Source organism: Natator depressus, chromosome 16 (genome assembly GCF_965152275.1).
Source record: "Natator depressus isolate rNatDep1 chromosome 16, rNatDep2.hap1, whole genome shotgun sequence".
NCBI lineage: Eukaryota > Metazoa > Chordata > Testudines > Cheloniidae > Natator > Natator depressus.
This window is the reverse complement of record NC_134249.1, coordinates 19906028-19932123: the sequence shown is the minus strand read 5'-3', so window position 1 is coordinate 19932123 and position 26096 is coordinate 19906028. Positions and strand designations below refer to the sequence as shown.

The following is a 26096-nucleotide window of genomic DNA, read 5'->3' as shown; positions in this document are numbered from 1 at the left end:
CAGGTCCCTCATGGGCCAAATGCAGCCATGGAGTAAGAGGGCACAGTTGCACAGACGGCAGTGGCTTTGCAACCTCTTGCACTGGAGCTGGATTTGGCCCCATGGAGGGGTTTTCAGAGCACATTCCTTACCTGCATTCCTACACCTGCCTTCGGGCCTGATTCCCCGTTGCTTTATGCCTGTCGCTTTCGCTTTGTGTGGGACACGATGCCTTCTGTCCAGCCGCAGGGTGTGCTCTGTAGAGATGCAGAAGAGAGCCGCTTCGTATGTGGAGTCCCACGTGCAGCCTGTCTACCAGCCCTACCTCACAACGTGCCAGGGACACTGGCTCTGCAGTTCGTACAGGTGAGGAGAGCAGCCTGCTTCAGGGAATGACGGGCGCCATCGCTGCAGACAGACAGGTGGCATCTGGCATAGCCAGTCTGCTCCAGGGTTGGATTACAGTCTCCGGGGAAGCTGAGGACAAGGATTCGCCCTGAGACACAGCATCTCCTCGGGGTGCTTGTTCAGAGGTGTATAAGGAGCGATCACCCCTGCACACTAAAGGGAGGAAGACCATTCCCCGGTACCCCTGTTGGGAAAGACAGCAGTACTTGAATCTTGGGTGCGGGCATGGCCCCTACTCCTGGGAGCATGTGGGCAGGGAGGGATAGGGAGTCGGCAGAGCCAGACTGGCACAACAGGGGAAGTAAGTGGCAAAGGGATGACCTGGTTTACTCCCTAACCCTAGGAGCAAGGCAGGGGAAGCAGGGTGAAGCAGTCGGCTTTTTCCGCACCCCATATGGGCTCAGTCCCTAACTCCTTTCCTGAACCTTATTGCAGAACCACATACAAGGTTGCCTATCGCCTGGCCTACAGGAGGTTTTCCCAACCCATGTATATGTGCTGCCCCGGATGGAGACGGGCAAATGCCCACGCAGTCGGATGCAGCAAAGGTAAATGAGTGGCAGAGAGAGAAGAATATGGATTGTGATGAGATTGCAGCATCTCCCCTTTGGTGCCTTGGTCCTGCTCTCCCTTACACTGGTTTTACACCTGTCTTTTTTTCATTGATGTCAGTGGCTTCCTGCCTGATCTACATTGGTGTAAAAAAGAGCAGAATCAGTCCCATAGCCTTGAGAGGGACAGCTACAGCCTGGCTTGAGCACCAACCTGGGAGTCCGGAGATGGGGATTTTGTTCCTGACTTTGCCATTGACTTGGCAGGGGCCAATCACACCCTCTTGGAGCCTGAGCTCACCCATCCGTAACACAGGGATTGTACCTACTACCCCCATGTTGGCAAAAGGCTTTGTGCTTTGAGATCTCTGAATGAAAAGTATGGGAGTGGCTCTCCTAGTACAGAATGCTGGTGAGAAGGAAACACAGTGCAGCTGGTGGAAAGGAAATACAGCGCAGACAGGGGCTGTTAACACCCTGCCGAGGGCTCTCAGCGCCTCTCTGATCATGACCTCTGTGTGCCTCAAAAGCCTATCCAGTCACTGCCCTTGTTACCAGATCTGTCTGAAATTAGTGTAATTCGCTCTTGTACTAGGCAGGCACTTTTCCTTCCAACATCCGCCTGTGAGAACAAATCGGTTTCAATTAGCCATTCATTTATAGCCTTGCTTTGCTTGCCTTGTGCATATATCGCTTTATTAGCTTGGCGTGTATCAGAGGAGAAATTAATAAACCCTTTCCGCATAAATCAGCGGTAATGGAACAGCTCTGCTTTTCGGGGGAAATAGTGATGAACAGCGCAAAGGGAATGCCAAACCCATCAGAGGCTGATCTCTTACTAGATCAAACCAGACTGCGATATACTAACGCTTCCCAGAGCCTGTCACTGATTGAGAGCTGCTGCAGGCCCCCTCTTCACCCCCCCCCCCCGCCCCACTCCCTTCGCAGACTCTAAAGATGTCTTCCTCTTTCCAGGGCTGGAATGGGTTAAGCTACAAATGAAGGACTGTTTATTGCACAAGTGGAAAGGCTTTCTAGGCATCACCTCAGTGCCATTCAAGACACCGTCCTAGATCTGTTGCTTCATTTGATGAGCTCCCGGAGTTCTTAGAAGGCTGTATGAAAATACTGAGTTAGGCTGACCAGACAGCAAGTGTGAAAAATCGGGACGGGGTGGGGGTGTGTGTGTGTAATAGGAGATGATAGAAGAAAAAGCCCCAAATATCAGGACTGTCCCTATAAAAGCGGGACATCTGGTCACCCTATACTGAGTTTCTGGGGCTGACTCCTCCTTTCTGATCTGCTCAGGGATCTCTGACCAACGCTGGGCCGGATTGCGAACCTCTTACATCCACTGGGAGCAGCTATTTGCACACGTATTCTCGTTGCTGGCCCATGGGAGCGGGGTGTTCACAGCCTTTGCCCTCTGTGAGTCACGGTGGTGTATTCTACCGCTTGTCTCACGCAGAACGCCCGTCAGCCTCACTGGACGTGCTGAGCGCAATACAGATCTGATTCACATGGAGGCTGTGGCATTCACGGGGTGGGGTCCTCAGCTGGTGGCAAGGGGCCGCGCGACACTGATCTTAATGGAGCTATGGGTATTGACAGCAGCTGAGGATCCGGCCCCATGGTTTCACTCCCCTTTAAGAGTCTCCTGACTTCTGCTGGTGGCACAAAGGCATGGACAGGAGTTCACAAGTGTGTAATAAAATCTCCCCGACAGCAGGAATCCGCAACGGTGGGAGCTGCATGTGGCGGAGGCCCGGACATTTGCCTCGGCAACATGGTGACCGTGCATTACTGTTTTACAGCCATTTGCAGGGTGCCCTGTCAAAATGGAGGGAGCTGCGCAGCCCCAGACAGATGCACCTGTCCCCCAGGCTGGAGGGGGAAATCCTGCCAGACAGGTAACAGCTCTGGTTTCCCTGTTTTGTATTTCAGTATCTTCCCTGGGATTCCCTTTGCCGGGGCGATGGGAGCGGGGCAGCGGAATATAGCAGGTGACCCGTAGACGGTGATTTGCTGTGGCTGCCCACATTCTCCTGGATGGGCCAGTGGCACTGTGAAGCGCACCTAGGCCTCATGGTTTCCTCTGTTGGCTCTCAGCAGGGAGTGAACCTGAGCCATGCACCACCAACGTCCCAGGCCCGTGGGCTGAGAGAGTAACTCCATGCTCTGTTAGCTGCCAGAGAGTCTTTACACGGACCTGCCTGCAAAGGTGGACCCAGCACGCTTACCCCACCCGTGACACCAGCTGCGTGGTGCCTCCATTCCATGCTTTGGGTCAGCCCCTCCGCGAGGCATCAGCACTGGACCCGACGCATGTAATGGGCCATCAGGCATCTTCAGCAGCTTAGTGCTGCCCTAGCCCTTGTGCCTTCACCAATGGTCAGGCCAGGTGCTTGTGCAAAAGACGCTCCCTGCTTCCTCGTGGGTGAGCCCCATCATTTAGAACAAGGGCTGCCTTCCCAGGGCCGTGGGCATTGTCGATCGTGGGCAGCGCTGGGGGAGGGATGATAGGACTGGCTCGCGGATCTGGGCTCTGGCACGGGGTGACTTTGGGCAGGTCACTGAACGTCTCGCTGACAGCAAAGGTCTGGGGGCACCGTGGGGAGGGGAAGCACTGTTTCGTGCCCCCAGCTCCCACAGACCAGCAGGGAGGGCTTGGATGGCGTAACACCGTTGACCCAGCAGAGGGAGGCAGAAGCTAGCTTGTAGCTGGCAGATTGGGGTAAGGCATTCGGGCTGCTCGATGGATTGGAGGTGTGTGTGGGGGTGCTAGCTTTGGGAGATGCGCTGGAGGTCTTCCCTCCATTCCCTCCCCCTTCTGCGAGTGCTGCGGCTGGATGCCATTGAAAAGCAAACAGGCCAGAGCCTCAGCTGGGGTAAATGGGTGACGTGCCCGTGATGGTGGGGGCGCTCGGCTGCTTTACACCACTTGAGAATCTCTCCCTAAATGGCCTTTCCTGCTCACTTTATTCGAGAAGCCTCATTTTGGGGGGCTTCATGGTACACACCTGGAGCAGGCACAGGCCTGCCCAGCCCCAGCCCAGGAATTCAGTCCTGTCGCAGCCTTTCCATGGGCACCGCTCGGGCAAGCTGTGTGCCAGGCCGTGTCTCATGTGGGTGGGAGTCACTCAGCCTTAGCAGAGACCCACCAGAATCGTGAGCTAGTCCCACAATTCCTGCGAATCGGCCTGGCTCCGGGGACGGCAAGGGAGCGCGGCTGAGTTACACCTTCGGAGGCCTGCAAGGTGTTGCCGCCGTTCTAGGTACAGCGCAGCTCAATAAAATCTATTCGTGGTGCAGGCGGCGATTTTGTAGCTCACTCCGCAGTGGAGCTGGGTCTCCTCTCGCTTACCACAGTATAACGGAGGAGTAACTGTGGATTCAAATGGTGTAAAAACCTGTCCCAGGCTAAATCAGAGGCCCAATAAGTCCAGTTCATGGTTGGAGGCAGATGCCTGACAGGTGTAAATCAGCTGTCTTGAAGCCGGTGAAGCGGCACGAATGTCCACCAGCTGAGGATCTGGCGCATTTGTAAGTCCAACGCATGTGTGTGGAGTAGGCATGACTCACTGGCAGGCTGTAGTGACAGCTTGGAGCCCAGCTCAAGAGATTTTCCTGGTGCCTAGAACAGACTTGCTCAGGCTCGGGGGGGAGCTGTCATGTTCATTGCACTTTGTGGGCACGGCTTTAATAACTGCCCCCGTGTGAGGCAAGGCTGTTGGGCTTTGCACACATGCCCGCGAAAGGCTAACAGCACCTCACCAGGGATGGGCTAGTGCGTGGCCAGAGCCAGCGGTGAACAGTGCTCACCCGATCGGGGAGCAGTTGGATCCAGCTCCAGAATTAGGGAGCGTTCAGATCAGGGGCTTTGTTTTAGACGTACTGGGCCTGATGTGTCATGGGGCTACTCCCATTTTACCTGGTGCAGCATCAGTGGCGTAAAAATGGGAGTAACACAGTGGCGAATTAGGGCCATGACATTTTGCCCCTGCTAGAAGAGAGACCCGAGCTGGCTGCATTGATAGCAAAGGAGATTCTTTACTGGGGCAGCCTGGGTATGGACAGACCCTGGGAGGTGCTCTCTAACTAATCCAGCCTGCTGTCACCGCACAGGTCTCCCCAACTTGTAGCCTGGATTAAGCCGTCTCACAAGGGATGGCTGACTGCTCTCTAGTCTTAGCTGTCCCCTGTACGCTCTTTGTGAGGGGCCCATGTCTTGTTTGGTGGTCAATCTGCCGCGCTCTGGGTTCACCCTGTCTTCACAAGGGCTGCTTCCGGATGGCCCGCGCTCACCCGAGCCGCTGTGAATGTAACCTCTGTACTTTCAGATGTGGATGAATGCGCTGGCCCGTGCCACGGCTGCAGCCAGCATTGTGTCAACACGCCTGGGAGCTATGGCTGTGCCTGTCGGGCTGGGCACAGGCTCTCCGCCGATGGGAAATCGTGCCATGCTTCGGCACCACCCACTGAGACAGAGGCCTCTGCCTTCCCCGCCCTCAATCGATCAGGTAACAGCCACCCCTGCATGGGCTGGAGCTAGGCCCTGGGCATTTGACTGCTTGGCTGGATGTTAATTGCATAGCCTTAACCAAAGGGTGTGAGGCAGTGGGGGTCTCTAGGAGCTAGAGCAGGGGTCTGGAAGCCCGGATTCCTGGGTTCGATTCTGACCTGTGACCTGGGCCAGTCGCCCACCCACTCTGTGCCTCGGCTGTAAAATGGGGCTAATGGCTTGTGGTGAGGTTTAACCGATCACTGGGCGAGACCGCCCCCTCGCTGGTGGGACTTCGGCCTGGCCAGTAGCTGGCTTCCAAAGCCCCTGAGACACCATGATCAGCGTGGGGACAATGGGGTCAGCACACCATCGCCTTTTCTCTGCATGTGACTCCAGCGCCACGAGGACGGGAGTGGCGGCGACGCTGGTGCCGGCCCATTATTACTTTTGGTACGCGCTGTGACACTTCAAACTCGTACCGTGAGTAATAATGCGCTGCGGCCAGCGCTGGCGACGGACAGGAGCAGCGCGGGGCGGAAGGGCTGTGCCGGCGCGTATGGCTGTGGACGTGATCCCCCGGGGCCTGCCCTCTCGGCTTTCTCCTCTCCAGAGCCGCCGGGGCAGGGCACCTTTCCGCCTTTGGGGCAGTCTTGGCCGTCTCCTCCTGCATCACGGCAGCATGTTTAGCAGGAAGGCTAAGGTTTGGTCACGGTTATTTTTAGTAAACGTGACGCACGGGTTGCGGGCAGCAAACAAAAATTCACGGGACCCTGTGAGCTGTCTGTGACGTTAGGGCTAGGTGGTGGGGAGGAATGAGAGCTGGAGTTCCAGAGGGATGGGAGGGACTGACCATCTGACCCCTACTGCCACTGGGGGAAGGTGGGGGCACAGCCCTGGATCCAGCGGCTGCAACCATGGGGTGGGGAGTAGCCACAGGGGATGGGGTGCACAGCCCCGGCTCTGGAGCTGGCTGCAGCTGGGGGGCAGGGGCACACAGTCCCAGATCCAGCCGCAGGCGCACAGCCTCGGCCACAGCCACAGGGGGGAGGGGGTGCAACAGCCCTGGGAAGCCAGGAAGGGGGGGCGCATGGCCCCGGCCCCCAGTGGAAGCTGGAGGATGGGGCACATGGCCCCAACCGCAGCCCCCAGAGGAAGCCCCGGGGCAGGGGCACACAGCCCCGGTTCCAGCCCCAGCTACGGAGCAGGGGAGCGCACGGTCCGGGTTCCAGCTGCAGGGCAGGGGCGCTGAAGCCAAAGAAGTCACGGAGGTCCGGTAAAGTCATGGAATCTGTGACGGCCGTGACCTCCGTGACTGAATCGTAGCCTTCTTTGTCAATAATTCTGTCGTGGTACAAGGGGCACAGTTCCACCCACGGCCCCGGCTTTATCGCTAGTGCTATGCAGGAGGCAGAGGGCCGAACGGGATAGAGTCCCACCCTCTTGAGCAAATTCTTTGCTACCCCAGCTGCCCAGCCCTGAGGACAGCGGCGGTGCTCGAGGAAGGGTGCAGGTGCCCTTTTACTCTTCACACTGGGTAGATACAGCCCCACCGAAGTCAGTGGAGCTGGGCCGGCTCGCCTCCGCTGTGGATCCAACCCGTGTTGCTGTCGTCCAAGCCCATGGAAGGGTAGGACAGACCATGCATACACCACAGCCCAGCCTAGCAACACCTGCGCCGTTCAGCAGACCATCAGGGGCTCGTTGTTTGGGCTTTGCGGACGGGGAGCAGGCTCCAGCGAGCTCATTAAGTGAAAGCAAGGCCCTGCTCAATCGCGTATGCACAAGGACAATTGCTAGCACGGGGCAATGAGGCATCCCATTGCTAATTGCACCTTGCTGCAGCCCACTCTTGTGGGCCAGGCGTCAGACCCTTCCTGCTTTGCCAGAGGAGTGCAGCTCTAGGGCCCTGTGGATCCCTAGAGATCCCAGGCCCCAAACTGCCTTTTGAAAACCTGCCAAAGCCAAGGAATGAAAATGAATCACTTTCTAAATATCGTTGGCACCTGAGCCTCTCTAAGGAAAAGTGTCAGAGGCTGACGGCCTTCTCTTAATTAATATCCTTTGGCCCTGGAGTAACCTCCTGTGTTTCCACCCAATTAGTTGCAGCCAGGCAATAATTCTAAACATTCATCTCTTTCCTGTTCAGAACAAAGGTAATCCCACCCCCTCCCCGAATCACACACACATTTTGGACCCATGCTTGGCTACCCTGTGAGGGGGAAAAAGGTGAACTGATCTCAGCCTGAAGAGCCAAGGCTGGTTGTAGTTTGTGGGGTAATGTGCCCATCAGGATTAGGGTCAGAGGCTGGGGCTTGGACAGCTTTCTGTGTTTCAATGCCTTGTGATTTGCTACAGTGCAAAGAACCACGTTCTTCAGTAAGAACCGGCCCTCCTCGGGGGCTCAACTCAGGGCAGTTGTGTATTTTCAATCAGCCACTGGTGTCCTGGCTGGTCATTCCTGCACAAACCGCTTGCCAAAGTTCCTGGATTAGCTGCTGGTAAACTCTCGGCGGGGATTTCTAGCTCGTACGTAGATTGATAGGGGGGAAGCCGGAACTGTCGCTTGTTTTCATTCCTGCAGCTAGTCAATGAACAGTGAAGGGAGCATCCTGGTCTCAACAAGCATGTCAGAGGGTGGCATTTGGGGTGGCAGAGCACAGCCAGCTCATTCCCTCAGTCCGGCAGACCTCCGGGTTAACCCTTCGGCTGCTGCTCTGCCTAGGGTTGCCAGTGGCACCTGTCCAGGTTTTCCCAGGATGGCTGGGAAATCCGTCAGGGGGCTCAGTCCACACTGCCAACTCTGCCCTTTTAGGGGCTCCTGGGTTTTTTGTGCCTCAGAGGTGGCCGCCCTTGCTCCACCATCACAGCCCGATGTTGAGGATGACGGTTCACTCTGAGGGATTTTATTAATTCCTGTGGTGTTTTGCTCACGGCAGGCGCCTCCAGTGAAATGAAGGAAGAAATGCAAGCCCTCAGGAGCCGGGTGGAAGTGCTGGAGCAGGTGAGCTCCCGTCAGCAAGCGCAGACAGAGACGCAGGCGCTCGTACTTCAGCCTTTTTTTGATGCACTTGTAATTCACAGTCAGAAGATTTGGCTCCAGCGCGTCATTGCACAGCTGTTCACATCCAGAATTTTTGCCCTTCGACGGCTCTATTTTTAATTTCGCCACCTAATCTAGTCTTGTCTTCTGGTACTAGCATTCCCAGCGGCGTCGCCCACCGCTTGCAGCGAACACTGTAACAACTCTCCCCGCCAGGAGCCCTCTTAGCACTAGTCAACTACGCCAACCCTCAGCTCTGCCAGCCCTGGAGATGGCCGAGCTGGCCGTATCAGCTGTTGGCAGGTCACGCTGGGGGGGTCTGATAGTTTTCATCCCTCTCTGTTACACTAACAGCTCCTCTCTCTTTCTCGCTCTCAAAAGAAACTCCAGTTACTCTTGGCTCCATTCCATAACCTCATGCCATCGGCAGCGGATGACGTCAGCACCGACCCCATCAACCAGCTGTTCTACGCCCTGCGGCAGCTGGATAGAATTGAGTCCCTGAGTGAGCAGATCTCTTTCCTGGAGGAGCGACTGGAGACGTGTAAGTAGCAAGGGTAGTTTGGCAGTGCTCAGCAAGGAGAAGGCCCTTGGTTCTGGTTATTGCTAGAGATTGTACCGGTGAGTTCTCTTCTCCCCCTGTACCTATTACAGTGACACTGCCATAGACACCGGGGCTGTAAGGCAGACATGGTCCTGCTGCTGAATTCTAATCGCTGGGTAGCGCTTCACCTCCTCCGCCTATGAGAAGCCCTTGTTTTTAAACAGTAATCACCATCTGCATTTTGGTAGAACGCTCTGGGAATGTCACTCCAGTTCATTATCTAGACAAGCTCACTTCAAAAAGCCACATCACTAACTTGAGGGGAGCAGGTGGAGCAGTGACTTGCTCTGATTTACCCCTTAGGAATGCACAAAAAAATGGGCCATTTAAAGTACAAATGCCAGACTGCTTCCCTCTTGTAAAGCAGATCTAAGAAGTAGAATGGCAGACATACCCGCATGTGCAGACCAACTGGAGCGGTTATGTCTATGCCACAGTTAATCTACTTCCATGCTAACTCCAAACCCATCAGCTTGTAATTAATAAAAGATGGTCACAAACAGGCACAGTTTCATTTCAAAGCTGTTTGTGCGGGTGCTGAACCCGATCCGTTAGTGCAGCATCCAAACAGCTGCATGGAGATCACATGTTTTTTTGGTGGTGGCAAGGGTACATATTATCTCAGCTCGTTTTCATGCCACTGCTGTTCAGGGGCCATAAGCATCTACATCAGAAACTGCCTCAGATTCTAGGGTTTGTGGGTGCAGTGTCAGAACTCACTCCTTAGTGAAACACAATACAAAAGTTAACACTCCAAGTAAGTTTGGTGAGTACAGAACTAGTTCGGATCATGAGTACAGGGAACACTGGGGGAAGTTGCTCCTAAAATTCTACAATTTTTTTTTCTGCAGTGCAGCAAATCAGTGCTGTTTAGAACAGGCAGAATTGCTCCACAACTTTGAACAAAAGCATTTGATGAAAACCTTCGCTTCTGAAAAAGTAGAACTAGCTGAATAATGACCAGGCATGGGGCTTAATTTCCCACCACCATGTTCATGTCAGCTGTAGTTATCCAGCTAGTATGTGGGTCATGGAAATTAACAGCAAGCTTTATGTTGATACTTATTTCACCAAGCTTTGTTAATTTCAGCATGCAGCCTTGTATAGGTTTGGTGTTTTCACACAGCTGCATTAATTTCAATGTACAGAGCCCACAGTTGAGCACTGCTACTTGGGATAGTATAATGTTTTATTCCCCATTACAATTTTAGTGTGTTTTGTTTTAGTATGTAATTTGCCAGCCGTTTACAACTTTTGCATTTGAAAGCCTTGTTTGCCATTAAATGCTTTTGATCAAACTTGCGGAGAAACCCAGTCATTTGTCCACTCAGGAATTGGTGCTCAGCAACAATACAGCTTAATTCCTGATCAGTTACTCTGCCTCTAACTGGTGGAGGAAGTCCTACAATATACCTAGTTCCAATAGAGTTGCTTGCGTGTGTGTAAAAACACAGGCCCTACAAGACAAAGTCAGTTTTCAGCTGGTTCCTATTATAAAGGGGCAAAGCTTTTTCTGTTATTTGCTTAAAAAAAAATACCAACCAACCACCTTATATGTTTGTGGGAAAATGTTACAGAGGCTGCACTGTAGTGACATTTTTTGAAATAGGCTCACTCGGTCTTTTAAGTACACATTCTTATCACCAGCACGACCCTAGAATGTGGTGCTGTAAACTGGAATATTGACACACGACCTTGTGATGTTGCTTACAGTTCACACCTGTCACTAATTTGTGCCAGGTCACATCCTACCAGATGGATGTTTTTGCCCTTTGAAAACAAGAATGTTGAAAAATTAAGATGGAAACTAAGACCCATCACACTCAAAGAGTATTGATGGTGCAAAACCTGCCCCTGAACGGGGCTTAGAAAGGTAGCTGGAATTCCCTTCTTTCCATCCTCAGCAGGACTCCAGTTTTTTAAAAAGTGGTGTCCAAAGGCTTCATTTGCAGGCACAGCTTTTCTTCCACACTGTTCTATGTACGGGGTACTCAACTGTCTGCATGGGAAGCAATCAGCAGCCACAAATAGAAAAATGCAGCTGTTCTTGGTTTAGAATCAGGCCTGTCATAGCTTAGTGACCCTACAGCACTGAGAAAAGAGTGACTTTTGGATACCCCAACTGTACTGTGTCCTGAAAAATCTGAGCCCCCTGGGGAGTGGAATAGATGCGTTAAATGGTGAAATGCTTTGTGGATAAAAGACCAAATAACAAGGCCCTTAAAATCCTCTAGCTTCAACTAACATTGTGTGGTTTGGAAGGGTTATTTTGCTATGGTTTAATAGTTTAGCATTTGATGTTACTAGACGGTTGGGTTTAAATTCATTCCCAGACTGACTGTGTAAGGGTTCTACCCATAAATCCCTAGGACCTTCCCTGAAATCTGGGACTTGATCAGCTGTGCTGGTCAAAAGTTACCCCCTTTACAAACACCCTCAGATTGGCTGAGCTTGTGAAGCTTTACACCCAATTTAAAACAAAGTCCAGTCACACCCAGGAAGTTATACTAAAACAAAATCAGTGTGTAGACCAGGCCCCAGCCCATCACTAACACTAGCTCTGGAATTGTCTGGTTTCAGGTTCATGTAAGAACGAACGCTAATAACAACAAGAGAAGCAGTACTTCATTATGGGAGCAGAGTGAATTTGTAAGCCTGGATTTCCTGTCTCAGCACCTCTTGACCCAGCCTGGCGAAAGAGGCCACGACGCCTTCAGGACGATGTGGGATGGAGGCATAAAGAGCTTATTTTGATACGAAGGGCCCTAGTGTGTTTTTCTAAGAATTGAGCTGCTTGGAGACTGATTTTAAATTGGATTTATTTTTTGCCCCTATGGCAAAGTTGTATGAGATGCTCAGGGTTGTAACACTTTCTTCCAAGCACTTGGCCAGCTGGCACAGCGTCAGCCAGTGCCACACAAGACTTGCTAAAAGCAAAACCATTTGGTGCTTAATTTGTTTGTGATGGAGAGTGAGGTGAAATCCTGGGCCAACAATTAATTGTGTGGTACCGCAGCATGAGATGATCTGTGCAAGCCGCAGCTTGCTTAGCTTAGAAGTCTACGTTGTTAAGAGCCTATATAGCCAGACCTTGCTATTGCTAGTACCCAGGGGGAAAGTTTTGCCAAACCACACATTGCTTCACTGTTAGAGCAGCGGACAGAGATACAGGAGGGCTGGATTCTGCTCCTTGGCTTTTCCACCACCTCCTTTTTACACATACCTGAAATTCACACAGATTCAAAATGGACCAAGTCAAATCTGGTCACTAAAACCTTGCCCCTGAGAGAACTAGTATATATTCTCCATTTGAAATGCTAGAGGGCGTGGCAAGAGGAGAGGGATAATCCCTTTGCTTCTTAAAAATTGGCATCATTTACACACTGAAGCCTGGCACACTTGCTTGCCTATGTGTCAAAATAACCAGCCAGTTTTGCCAGCTAAACCAGCCTTGGCTCAGACTGGAACTAGGAGTGGCAGAATAGTTGTATTTAAAGTAGGAGCAGATGCACATTGCCAGGTTGCTGTGGGCAAAGCCTGCAGTGCTCATGCCTCTTCGCACGGTTATCTTAAGGCTGCTGGAGGAAGGGTCCTAATGTTTCTAGAAAACTAATGAGTCTTCTATGGTACAATGCTTTTCTACTTATAAACAGCTGGAGACTTGAGGTCTATTAGCCAAGCACTGTGTAGGGTGGTGCAGTTTTTGTATTAAAGTTATGGCCTGTACAGTTCTTGAGGATGGGCTTGTCATTGGTGGGTCAAGATGCTGAGCCATGAAGGAGGCCCAGTGCAATCCAGTTATTCTACCCTAGGTCATGATTTCACTCATGGAAGCGTAAGGGCACAGTTACTGCTGAAGCAGAGTCAGGCTGAGGAGGGTAGCAGCTTCCTTTCGCTTGTAGCCAAAGTGCAACTTGATTTAAATGCACACACCCAGGTAGGAAGCTGCAGGTAGACAGGTGTGCATCTCTCCCCACCTCCTGCCTCTGGAAGGGGGAATATCATCATGGTAACCATGGGGAAGGGTTGCAGTAGCATCTCTCTTCTTCACTGCCTGAAGGGGGCAACGGGGTCCAGCAGGAAGCGGAGGGTACAAACAGCTGCCTAGGGAACATGACCAGCCCCTCCACACATACATAGGAGCATGGCCCCTAGAAGCCCTGAAGTTACTGGAACCCTTTAGTGTGGTCGCCAGCTCTGCTTGAGCCTAGTGGAGGGCCTGCTGCTGGGAAATAGGGAAGGGCTGGTAAGGAAGCTACTCAAGACCAGCAGATCTTTGCTGCTCATCTCTCCTTCTGGTGCTTTTGTGGGGAGGAGCGGGTACTTACCTTTGGGTTAAGAGGAAGGGAGCCCAGGCTGTGTTCCCAGAGCCTCAGCCACACCTGGGTGAAAAGGATTGTATGCCAGGCAGTACTCAGGCACCCAGTGCTCTGTAGCTATGTCCATACAGCATGTTACTATATAGCACATACAGAGCCCCACCCGTCTGCAGATACTGGATTTATATCCACAGATCTCTGCAGTTGTGGATGGCGGAGCGGATGCAAATCCAAAATTTGGATCTGTAGGGCTCCACACACTACCCTGTCTAAACAAGTCCTCCCTGCAAAGCTTGGACAAAAGCACTCCTTATGCAGGAGTCATTCAGTCCAGCTTGTTAGCAGCAGGAAGCTCACTTGGCCAACCTCACCCAAGCTGTTCAGTGCTTGGTTGCGAGAACACTAAAGATTTTCTACAAAATTGGTAGTGAGGGCAGGATCTCTGCAGTGAGCCCTACGGTTATGCAATCTTTGACATGTATTGTGCACAAACTAACAGCGATGCATTTGAGAGTGGAAGTGGCAGAACCTGCCTACAGATTTGGTCCAGACACAGCTCTCTTCACCCACTACCTCACCACACTGACAGGGGGCAAAAGTGTGGGTAGCGACAGATTCTCAAATACCAAAGGGGAAACTGACAATATTGGGTACACTCCCCCACCCCCAGGAAAAGCTCCTCCAGGCAATAAGTTCAACCCAACCTGGGTTTGAATAAACCCCACACAAAACTTTCTATTTAAATAACTGCTTTATAAGAATGTACATTGACCAAACATACATTTAAACACAACTAAAAGAATGGAACAGCAGACAACTGCTTTTGTGCACGCTCAAGCTCTTTTCCCACCTCCGTCATAAACAGACAGATTTAGATTTATACATCTGATACAGAGTCATCATTGGCCAAAGAAAAATATCCACCCGTTACGACCTTACCATCCCAACTGCTCACTCCAGACCGGAGCCGCTGGGCAGGAGGGTATGAAATCTCCACATGAACTCGATGTTTGCCTCAATTACATAGCCACATCGTCTGCCGTTCTTATGGAAGGGGAAAAGTGCTGCTTTGATTTCAGTACAGAACCAGTGGAAGAAGAAAACCCTCCTGCTTTTCAGTTCTGAAATCTGGATTGTACCAGATTGATGCTCCAATATTCATTTGTAAACACAGCTCTAGCTACAGCTTTGAACCATGTGGAGCTACCTACCCCCAGCATCCTCTATTTGGTTTCTCCCAGTTCTGCATTAGTGCTTTTTAAGCATTAGATTTGGTGTCCTTTATAGGAAGAAAAAACAGGAATTCAGTGATTGAGACAGCATCATCTCCACTGCCACCCACTGAGCAGGCGGCTTGGGGACGATACATTGCACAAGATTACTTTACAAGAAGAGATGCACTGCCTTTGTGGGAATGTTGCCTCAAGCTGACAAGGCCTCTCATCAAATCCCTGGGAATTTTCATGGCTAAGGCCTGCTCCCCCAGAGAGCATAAACGTCTCTGCTGTTACTCCCTTTGAGAGGGGCTCTACATTTCTACTGCTGGGCGAGGGGAGTCAAACTCAGTTTCTGGGAATCCCTCCAGCTACTGTTTCCCAGCTGGTAAATTCAGACCAAAGGAAACACTGGTTCAGGGCCATCATACCCCTCTCCCATCCAGCATATTTTACATCTCCAACACCATGGCTTTTGCAACTGACACGAACAGTCCTAGTAAGGCGAACGTTCCAAGACGTGTTTGTATGGCAGGCACTGTCTTTTGGTCAATGCTTCAGATGTGCAATGTGTCGAACAGCACAGGATAGCCCATTGGAAGCAAGAGCAGCAACAAAGAATCTAGGTACAAAACCTAGATTAAAAACAATTTAACAAAAAACAAACATTTGAGCACTGAAAGTGTTGCAACAAATACCAAGGAAGTGCCACATCTACCCTTCCCTCAGCCCATTATACCTGGCACTGTGCTAAAAGCAAGCCATCAGGTGGAGTAAAAGACTCTATACTAAGTCAGGGATGCTGGCTGTAATGCAAAACAATGGGGATGAGCAGAGACGAGTCCCTGTCTCTTTGTGGGTTGCCTCATTCTTTTAGTTTAGTTCTTGGCATGTTCATGCATCGCTTACAAACCCCAGGGATTTTGTTTAGAGATAGCCTGATGGCTGCCGTAAAGCAAACCTCTATGGGGATGCTAAGTGTTTGGATAAAACCTACTAAGACACTATACAGCAGGTTTGGTTGGGTTTTTTAGGTCTCCACATTTCCCCCTCCGGCCCCACCCTTAAATAAGTCCACATGGAGCTTGTCCACTCAGTGGACATGGACACTTGACTTCATTAAGGGACAGCATCAAGAGTAGCTGGCCCCATAAGGCACACCTGTCCTAGTCCAGCAGAGCCCAAAGGAAGCACGTGTAGAGGCCCACCTAAAGAAAGCCTTAGGCTGCAAGATTGCTAGAAGTACTGGTGGGAAATTCACTCTGTCTGGAGAGCAAATAAGGGACTGACATCTGTCTAAAGCTTGCCCCAGGACTTCTGTGAAGAGAATCCTGGACATTTCAGTTCCCTGCTACGTCCTAGGACTTGGCACCATTCCATCAGGAAGGGGTGAGCGGTTGGTCTCCCATCTTTGTCTGAGCAGAATCATAGATGCTTAGTGGGTCTTTAAACAACCACCACCCAACCGGTTGATTCAGCAAAAAACAAATTGTGTCTGAGGCGAGAAAGAATGAAACTGAGTGCTGGGCAGAGACCTTAGAAGTTGAATTTCAGCTGTGAGCAAGACTTATCACTAGGGCATCAGTCTCTGCCCGTAAGCACTGGGAATGTACTAGTGGAGTGCAGCCGCATGAAGAGCGCTGTCTGAATAACTGCTCCCACCCTCATCTCCTCAAGCACCAACAGCTAGGGACAGGATGAAAGCAAGTTTTAATCCTTTGGAGGCTGCAAAGATGTACCTAACACGGTCTTCGGCATCCAGTGGATTGGCTCTGGCAAGTGTCAGGCTCACAGCGTCAATGCCAGGACCTTAACGTAGTGTTCTGCAACACCTACCGTCCAAGCTGCATGGCCTGAGCTTGCAGAAGAGTTCAGAATGGTCACGGCACTGGGCATCAGGACAGGAGTGCTTCACTAGCACTTGTAGGGTGTTTGAGAAACTGAGTGCAGGAGACTTCCCCATGGGAGATAACGAACCCACAAAGAGATTCACCGAACAGTAGAACTGGCCCAACAAATGGCGTTTGTCAACTAAGGTTACCCTAAGCAGAGGCTTAGGATTTGCCCAAACCTGCTGCAAACGACGGGGAAAAACCCCTTGGATATTTTGGCAATTGAAATAAGTCCTTTCAGTCCCTGCTATTTGGGAATACTATTGTTGAGGGCCCTGCCCTGAGCCGTTCGCCTCATTCGCCATGCCAGACAGTCTGAAAAAGGTCTCCCTCATGGTGCAGTAGCATCTCTCCGTGAGGTCTGTGACATCCTCAGCCTTCAGGCCCTTGGTCTCAATTGGCTGGAGCACTTCAACCCGGATTTTACCTAGGAACAGGAGAAGGAACTTAAGTTCTGCATTTGGCCATTAGATGGCCATTCTCCACCCTCCCTATGACTAAGATACCAGTCATAATCCCCACCTTCACAACTCCCGGTAGCCCAGCAGACATGGCCATACAGACAGCATAGCAAAGCTCGCATGTGCTAGTTACCAGGATCCAGTCTAAGTGCACCATTACATCAGCTGTAACAGCCATTAGTGGGGATAGCTCATTTTCATCTGTGTCACAAGGCTGTGTACAAGTTCCTGGCAGCAGGCACCCAGACTCCAAGCGTTCATGGCTTCCTATTGCAGGAAATGCTGCAAACAGACTAACCAGGCAGAACTTGCAACTCCTTTCCCTGTCCCCACCAGGCTAGTGGCAGAGTCCGTAAGAGCCTCCAATTAGAGTCCATTGCAAAAGGTCACTGGTGTGACTTTTTAGAAAGCAGGGTAATTTTTGTAGCTGTTACTAAGAAAGATTCTCTAGAGAGGATTCTGACAGCATAACCCACTTACATACACAAGCAAGTGGCGATTAGCATTCAACAGAGCAGATTTTCTTGGACCTGTGTTGTGTCATGAGCATCAACGTTATGCAACATACAAGGCCTGTGACACCCAGGGTTTTGCATTTCTACATTCAATACCCAAGTGTGTCTTAGGCCTCACCTAGGGAGTGAACTGAACCACCTGGAACAAGATCTTACTCTCTGGGAACCTTCAGACCCTTGGAGGTATTTGGTGGGATCATAGGGGTAAGTTAAATACATACACAGTAAGAGCATGGTCTGAAACAAGATACTTCCACTCGATCTTTAAAGCTTTGCTTCTGCAAGTAAGCTACTTCTGCTCCTTAACTGAGCTACACACCCTCTGGCCTATCTAATCTGCTCAGGTCCCGGTCATTGAAAGCCACAATCAAGCCAAGGTGCTTCACTTGAGGCCAGGCCACTTGGCTCTCAGAGTTGAAGTCATCACATTTTTGATTTGGCTAGGTGATATTTCCCCCTTAACCCTCCCACCCATGGGGGCCCACATTCATTTGGAACCCATGCAATCCTGTTTGGATTTCCCCAGACTGTAAGAAGTGCCAGCAACCCTCCCCATGGCTGCCCAGCAGTACAGTTCTCTGGTGGTGGTTTTTGCTGCGCAGAGCAAGATTTTTTTGGATAATTAAACCCACAGACCCTGCTGTTGCAACAAGCCTGCTAGAGCAAGCCGCATACCCCCCAGATTCTCTTCTGAAGCAGCAGGAACCACTCTGGCATGCAATGGCATTTAGGGGACTCAACAGGACTGCTAAGTACCCACTCAAGAAAAGTAACAATAGCCACTTCTGAAAGAAGTTCCTAGTTACTCAGTTCTCAGGGTGCCCTTTACTGTCACAAGGGCTGGGTGCAGCCGTCAGGCAGAGCAGGTGCTGCCGAACCCAGCTAGGACAACACTCAGGAAGTCCTTGGGGAGAGAATTACAATTCATTCCTTTGAAGCCAAAAGCTCCTGAGTGATCAGTTAAAGAAACTCCAGCCTCACCTTGCAAGAGTGTTTAGGAGGCAGCAGGAGCCCTTCAGGTGCTGTCTCTTACAGGACCAGGTGCATTTGATATTCTTGAGATAACAGGTCAGCCAAAAAGCCAACCCAGTGACCTAGCCTGCACGTGCTGGGGAAGCAGTCCGGAGCACAGGAACCATCTGCTGATTACGACAGCCTAGGACATTGCCGACTGTGCACAACACAATAGTGTCAGGTGCTTTGTTCACACGTTCCCTTTTTGTCCATCATCTACTGCAAGTATGGGCCAGATGAGAGTTAACTGGTCCACGCCTCAGCCAATTCCCTAGTGCAGCAGGGTGCTTACCCCTCTCCCTATGCCCCAATTTCTGTAGAGATATTTCTACCACAGGTCCAGAGCTGCCTCTTTAGGTAATAAGACCACAGCCTAGCTCTTACATAGCACTTTCCATCCAAAGATCTCCTTGTGAAAAAGCACTTTGAGGTCAGTGTCCTCTCCATTTTACAGATGGGGAAACTGAGGCAGAGAGCAGGGAAGTGATTTGCCTGAGATCACCCAGTAGCCGAGTCAGGCATAGAACCCAGGACTCTCAAATCCCAGTGCAGTGCTCTAAACACTGGGCCACAATGCCTGCCTGAAGAGCAACTGCCTAGATCTCGTAGTCAGGGTTTCCCCCTAGCCCAAGGCTCATCACCTCTGGAGGATGAGCCCAGCAGGGAGATTACTAAACCTGCAGACAATGGGAGAAGAATTGAGATGCCAGATGAGTGACACTGGGACAGGAGTGGCCTGGCGATAAGCGAAAAGAGCAAGGAGACAGAAGCAGATGATTTTCTCCCCAAGGATTATCTTAAAAAGCTTCTAGTTGCTGCTGTCACTGCCTCCTTACTGGATTTGCTCATTGAAGTGAGGAGCTGAAAGGAACCAGGCATACGATATGCTGCCAGAGCGAACTGTGACCCACCGATAGCATCCCCTGACATTCTATCCCTGGGCCTCCCCACCCCCCCCAGGGGAGACTGCCTGTTGAGCCAAGTAATCTGGGGGGCTTTGGAAGGTTAGCAGCTGCTTAAGACGCTTGTAAGATGCAAGAATTTGATCCCTGGTCCCCAGAGGTGCCTAAATGCACCCTGCTTTGCAGCTTAGAGCAGCTGGCCCAACACAGCACATAGAAACAATCCTGGCCCAGCACCAAGCATTGCCCCCTCTCACCCAAATGCTACTCTCACCACTGGGGTCAGGGTGCAACAGTTTAAGTGAAGGAGATTTGGAGGCTGCTTTTCAGAAGAGCTGAGCTCCTATTTGGGCACCTAAGGGCCAGATGGTCAAGACAGTTCAATTGACTGAGCACTGTCTGAGACGAGCTCTGCTGGGAAAAAAAAAAACAAAAACAAAAAAACACAAACAACCCACCACAAACCATCTAGCCCTGATCATAGCTACTGAGTGCCTTGGACAATCCAGCTCTGGAAGACTCCAAGAAACTGAACACACACAACTTAGTAAGAGGACAGCCACTGTGACAGGAATGCCCAAATAAAGGTGTCTCAACAACTCTGCCTTGAGCCCAGCTTTTCTTCTGCTGGGAGACCAGAAACACAGAGTCCACCCATAAACAAGAGGGGTTCAAAGCAGTACAGTACCTGATGTAAATAGCTTCTTGGCTGGATTGTAAAATGAAGAGAACGAGGAATACACCACAGGAATAACTGGAACCTTGAAAGGGGAGGAAAAAAGTTAGAGAGGTTTTTTGTATTACAATAGCATGGCACCCACCAACACTGAGCCCCCATTGTGCTAGGTTGTCTACAAATACAGAGCAGAGTCCTAACTCTGATGAGCCTACAGTCCCCAAAGCCAAAGAACACAGAGGGTAGGAGACAGTTACTCTCTCCATTCCCATATGTAAAATGGAGTAAAAGATTAAGGCCCGGATCTTCAGAATGGTATTAGGCGCTTAACTCCCATTGAAATCAATGAAAATTAGACACTGCCACACCTTTGTGGAGCCCAAGTGATTTTCCTAAGGTCACAGGGAGCTTGCAGCAGTGCTGGGAATTGACCTGAGGTCTCAGGCCAGTGCTTTAGCCACAAAGTTACTCTCCCAATTCAAAGGCTCCTCAAGCCACCATCCTCCTCAGCCACGTTTAACCCTGCAACTCCCTAGGTTGAAAAGCAGCTCGAACATGCACCGCAAATGCCTCTGAGCACACAAGAGGGGGCAGGCCAGCTAGTGCTGGTTAAACATTTAGGAACAGGAATCACTGTTTGCAATCATTTATGAGCAAGGCAATGCCTCTCAGAGAAAGATGGAGAAGAAAAGGCAGTTATTTTTAATCTGGCACAATACGGAAGATCTATCATTGGCGACTTACTGAGAATGTAAATGAAGTCAGCCACACTGTCAGATGTTGTCCTTAGCCCAGTCTCTAGAAATCCATCTTTAATGACTTGTTACTGGGTGGTTAATTTGTACATTGATTTGTGGTCTTTAGCTGCAATTGGCTTAAATCAAGTCACAGGCTCCACACTGGGTTTGATCTGCCCATTAGAGATCAAGGAGGTTGAGACAAATATGCAGGAAATAGATTAAGAGCTACAATCTCAATATTTTCTGCTTCACTGTCAGTTATGGTCCCTTCTGCTCCTGGTATATTGAAGCTTGTTTACATACAAACATCATGCCCTCCACAAACACAGAATAGACCTGAGATAGCAAGCAGTACAGTGTTTGTTTTTCAGAGTCTGGTAGGACTTCCTAAGCCTGAAGAAATCTGGGAGAAAACTGCCTAGCTACTCCGCTTCAAGTGAACTTCGTAAAGTTCCAAAGTAGTGGCCTGGGGAACTAGAATCCTCCATGTATCTGCTCAGCAGGCCACTGCACCATTGCAAGCGTTATCCACTTCCGGTGTGCTGGCGACCATTTAAATTGTATTTAAAAAGAAAAAAGAAAGAAAGAATTGGGTAAAGAGAAAAATGGTCACAGTACAATGGTCACAAAAGATAACTACTTTAGATGACAGACAGGAGTTGATCTTCAGCTGTAGAACCTACCATGTTACAGTTTAATAAACTCCTCTAACCAACCACTACAGAGTTGGAAATTAAACGATCCAGACCACAGCCTGTATAAGTTGTGCATCCTGGGGAAACAGCCACAACAGAGAGCGGGATGGACGCCCTGTGCACTGGAGCATAGTCTACGCTACAAAGTTTTGGGCTATGTTGGCTAGCAGCATGCAACGAAAAAAAGTCTCACCCCCTCAGCCGACTTAGCTATGCTGGCAAAAGTGTACAGCGTAGACCCAGCTGTGTCGATAAAAGAGCGCTTCTGTCAGCACAGCTAGTGCTGTTCAGGAAGGGGGTTTAGCTCCTTCTGCCACCTCACTGTGTCTACACTGCGGGTAGCGTTAGCCTAGCTATACCGGCAAAGCATTTGGAGGGTTGACAAGGCCTGAGGAATGGCTGACTAGAATCACATGCTCCTTCCCAAACCCCAGTGACACCCAGGAATACATAAGCATTCAAAATACAGGGCTGTCAGATGCTTAGCAGCAGCCATTTCAGAATGAAGGGGTGGCAACTAGCATATAAAGCCCCAGGAAGTATTCGGTTTCTAGGGCTGCAGACAAGTTTCTCCTGGGAGATAGCGGCTGTAAGTTGGCATGGCTGCTGCCTGCACCGCACCCATTAGAGATCAAAAAGGATACTTTCCCTGGGCTGTGGTGCTGCATCTTTCACCAGCACGGAGTTAACTTAAAAAAAAAAAAAAAAAAAAAAAAAGGCCCAGAGATTTAAGATCAGATGAATGGTCAGCAACTAGGCCGGGGCCACTGAAGGATTCTGCTTTGGGAGTGGCGAGAAATCAGACACCTGTACGTCTCAGAGAGCACCAAATGTTCAGCCCACAAGTGGCACAGCTTCTGAAACATGCCTCGTTTCTAGTGCAGCAGAGAGTAACATTCACTGGTGGTTAATCCGCCCTCCACAAATGAGATTGGAACAATTGTTGGTTTTGGAGGTTCAGATCAGTTCAGCAGCCAAGAAGGGCTTGCAGAGACACCTCCATAAGCCAGCAATGGTTAAGCCAGCAAGACTGAAGTTCATTTGCCCAGCGCCGAAGTCTTATGGTTTCTCCCTGGAACCTACCACTGTAGTATCTGAGCTTGAGATCTTTATATGCAAAGAAAAAAACCTGAGAGTACAGCATGTCTGGCTATGGAGCCAGTGTCACACTGTGGAGGTTTGGTGTGTCTAAACCAGGATATGCATGCCTACGTGCTCCCAAAGCTTTGGAGAGGTTGAGGTTTGTGGTTTGGGGGCCTGTTTTGGATACAAGAGAGCTGGTGCAAGACCAAAGCACCAATGTGGGAAACCAGCACGACCAAGAAGAGGAGAACTAATGCAGTCCAAGATTTTGTCCTCCCAGTCTCTACCAGCCTAAATCTAGGCCAAACTCTTGTCTCTTTAGGTTCAGGTCCAACTTCTGCAGGATACCTGCCAAGAGCCATTTCTTGGATTAAGACAGGGAAGCAAGGCTGCCTGCAAGTCACGCAAGTTCAAGGATTTCCCCATGGCCTGTCTATGTGCTAAGGGAAACCCCAATTTTAAGATGCAAGTCACACTGTTCGCACTGTCTGGCGAGGCAGTAACTGATGGCTATCCAAATTAGGATAATTTAGGCCAAAAATCTGGTCTAAATTATCCTCTGTGGCATCACCTAAAATATTTAAGCCTTTTTAGGGGAAGATTTAACAGATTTGGGGAGGGTGGGCAGGGAACACAGTTGCTCAAGCTAAATCATGCATCTCTCCCAAGCAGCTGAGTACTCTGGCAAAAAATTCAGATCGGGAAGTTCACCTCTAGCTTGCCCCAGCCAGGTGTTAGGGTTAGGTCCACATGTATGGGCAGATATCGCTGAGAGAAAGTCAAGTGGCTACTGGATAGAGCTACAGAATAAGCTACACTGCTGGGCCCCAGTTAATAGCAGAACTGCAGTATGGTGCTAGCTTGAGACAACATCCTTGTGGCATGGCCTTAGGGCTTAGAGGTGAGGTCGACACTGGAATCTACTGAGAGACCTTTAGCTTACTGCAATTGGTCCCCATTCAGCAGAATGGAATCCTCCCAGGTCCTCAAAATTCCCCTAAATCCACCTTTGCTGCAGCATCTGGTCCACAGTGGTAGGCCAGACCCCATCCTAGGGTGACCAGATGTCCCATTTTATAGGGACAGTACCAATTTTGGGGGCTTTTTCTTATATAGGCACCTATTACCCCCCCGACCCCCTGTCCTGATCTTTTTACTCTTGCTATCTGGTCACTCTACCCCACTCACTCAGCAATTCTAGAAAACAACAACAATTAAGATAAGGAGCTGTTCTGGGTGCTCCCTTATTAGCCACTCAAGGATCTTGTCATTTTAAGAAAGAGACGGCATTGAAGACCCTATAAAACAATGCCACAGGCTGCACAGGAAGGACCAGCCATTTCCATGGAAATGGAGTCCAGAAGCTGCTTTAAAGGAACAAGCACTAACAAAGACTCCAGTGTTAAGGACTTGGATTCATTTCTTTACCCCTGAGGTTGTATTAAATCTTATAGGAGCCCCACACTGACAAGCTTGCAAGATGGGGCATCCAATGCTCTCCTTGCCCTGGTGCTCGCTAGATCACACCCTGCAGTAGGGGCTCTCGTCCTCATAGTAACTCATCCCCAGGAAGGAGGTAGCCATTGGCACAAACAAATTTAAATATACAAGAGGAACGATGCTCCCAGAAGCAACTGCTTGTCCTATCTATAGATCTGCAAACCCATCCCAGATGCTTTTAAATGGTTTGGCTCATCTAGGGCTGAGGGGGAAATACATTTTGCTGCATGTAGAGCCTAAGGTTTAGTGCACTGAAGCCTGTGCTCAGTCACCATTAAGTCTGATGGATCTGGTAGAGGCGGGGGTTTAAAGCCATGGTTTTCAACCAGGGGTACACGTACCCCTGGGGGGTACCTCAACTCATCTAGAGATTTGCCTAGTTTTACCACAGGCTACATAAAAACCACTAGCAAAGTCAGTACAAACTAAATTTTCATACAGACAATGACTTGTTTATACTGCTCTATGTACTACCCACTGAAACGTAAATACAATATTTATATTCTGATTGATTTTATAATTATATGGTAAAAAAGTGAGAAAGTATTTTTATGTCCGATTTGCTAAGCAAGTGGTTTTTAAGTGAGGTGAAACTTGGGGGTACGCAAGACAAATCAGACACCTGAAAGGGGTAGTCGTCGGGAAGGGTTGAGAGCCACTGGTTTAAAGCCACCATAGTTTGCCATATTTAATAGCTACTCCAAGGTGCCTTTTATTTCAAGTTTCAGGCTTGCCCCACAGGAGTACTCTGCTGGAGGGCCACCAAGAGGCAGCACCTGCACCTTCTGCACTTTCAGTGGGATCACTCAAGAAACGTTGCAGCCTTCAGCACTGTTGGACAAGCTGATTCCCCAGACCTCCCAGTACAGGGCTGTTCTCCAGAACCTGCCGAGTCACCAGTTCTGGTACTTGCAGGAACACGGAGAAGTCCTTAAACCCGGTTATGCAGCATTTGTATGTAGCGAAGCACATTTTAATCTTGGTTTCTTCCAAGATATGGCACTAATCAATCAGTCCCGTCCTGCACTGTGCTAAACAACGCAGACACCACAGCACCTGCCGGGTCACCGTGCACTGTAGAGCAGGCAACATCGAGGAAGTGATTCAATTGGCTAAAGGAGGGATCTAACTGACAAAGGCGGGTTCTAACCCAAGTTATTGCAGGCTAGATGTGTGACTTAGAATTATGACTTTAGACGCTATAATGCAAGCCAGTAGTAGAAGGAGCCAAGTTAGCCAGAATTTGATCACGTTTCATGGGATTGTCCTGGAGGAGAACGTTAGCTACGCCATGGTATTGGCTGGCCATCATCTCCTCCCCATGCACCAAGGAGGGCAGTCCCCACCAACCCATTTATCTGAAAAAGTTTCAGGTGCCATTTTCAAAGGAGACTCCCATACTTCTGGGAGCCCGGTGAGAAAGCTGCTTCTCTCTGCAACTTATTATCTTGGGTGCTCTGAAGACAGTGTTCACTTCAAAGGGTGTCTTTTATCATGGTCACATTTTGGACCGCTAAAGAACCCCGTGTTGCCAGTATCTGGTCACCATAGGTAAACCTTTCACTGGAAGGCCCGTTTAGTGCTTTGGCCTGTGAAAGAAGCTGACCAGCATTACCTGTGCCTGTATAGCGAGATGAAAAGCTCCTTTCTTGAACGGTAACAAGTCACCATTCCCGTTCCTCGTGCCCTCCGGGTACACCCACACCTTCACCTGTAAGACAGTGAGATAAACCATGAAGTCCATTTGTTGGCACACCAAAAATTAGCTGTAGAATTAACCCACAACCTCTCTAGAAAGGTTCTGTCGGATCATAGATAGCATGCCTCTGTTCCTAGTTGTTTGGAACCCCCCCAGAAGATTTTGCTGCAGGATATAGCTATAGCCAGGGCTGGCATTTGAAGTTTACACTAGCCACCAGGTACTAGAGGTCAGACAATAGTTCTCATAGTATCCCACCCTCCCGCATCCTTAATCCAGTGTCCGACTAATATTCCGGCA

General features: G+C 50.1%; 2 protein-coding genes across 7 annotated transcripts in view; one reads left to right on the top strand and one right to left on the bottom strand.

Moving 5' to 3' along the window:
- Positions 1–11840, top strand: part of EGFL7 (EGF like domain multiple 7) — a 29649-nt gene extending 17809 nt beyond the window's left edge. For all 6 annotated transcript variants that reach the window (XM_074973815.1, XM_074973820.1, XM_074973817.1 and 3 more), the window contains 7 exons: positions 223–345; positions 823–935; positions 2753–2848; positions 5279–5458; positions 8379–8443; positions 8864–9026; positions 11667–11840. In XM_074973815.1, the coding sequence (XP_074829916.1) occupies positions 223–345; positions 823–935; positions 2753–2848; positions 5279–5458; positions 8379–8443; positions 8864–9026; positions 11667–11689 (763 nt within the window). In that variant the 3' untranslated portion in view covers positions 11690–11840. The remainder of the gene's footprint in view (positions 1–222; positions 346–822; positions 936–2752; positions 2849–5278; positions 5459–8378; positions 8444–8863; positions 9027–11666) is intronic.
- A 2617-nt stretch (positions 11841–14457) lies between these two features.
- AGPAT2 (1-acylglycerol-3-phosphate O-acyltransferase 2) overlaps positions 14458–26096 on the bottom strand; it is a 28762-nt gene continuing 17123 nt past the window's right edge. Inside the window, exons 4-6 of the mRNA XM_074973814.1 lie at positions 25713–25808; positions 20092–20164; positions 14458–16938 (exon numbers count right to left, since the gene is read on the bottom strand). Of these exons, the coding sequence (XP_074829915.1) occupies positions 16772–16938; positions 20092–20164; positions 25713–25808 (336 nt within the window). The 3' untranslated portion in view covers positions 14458–16771. The remainder of the gene's footprint in view (positions 16939–20091; positions 20165–25712; positions 25809–26096) is intronic.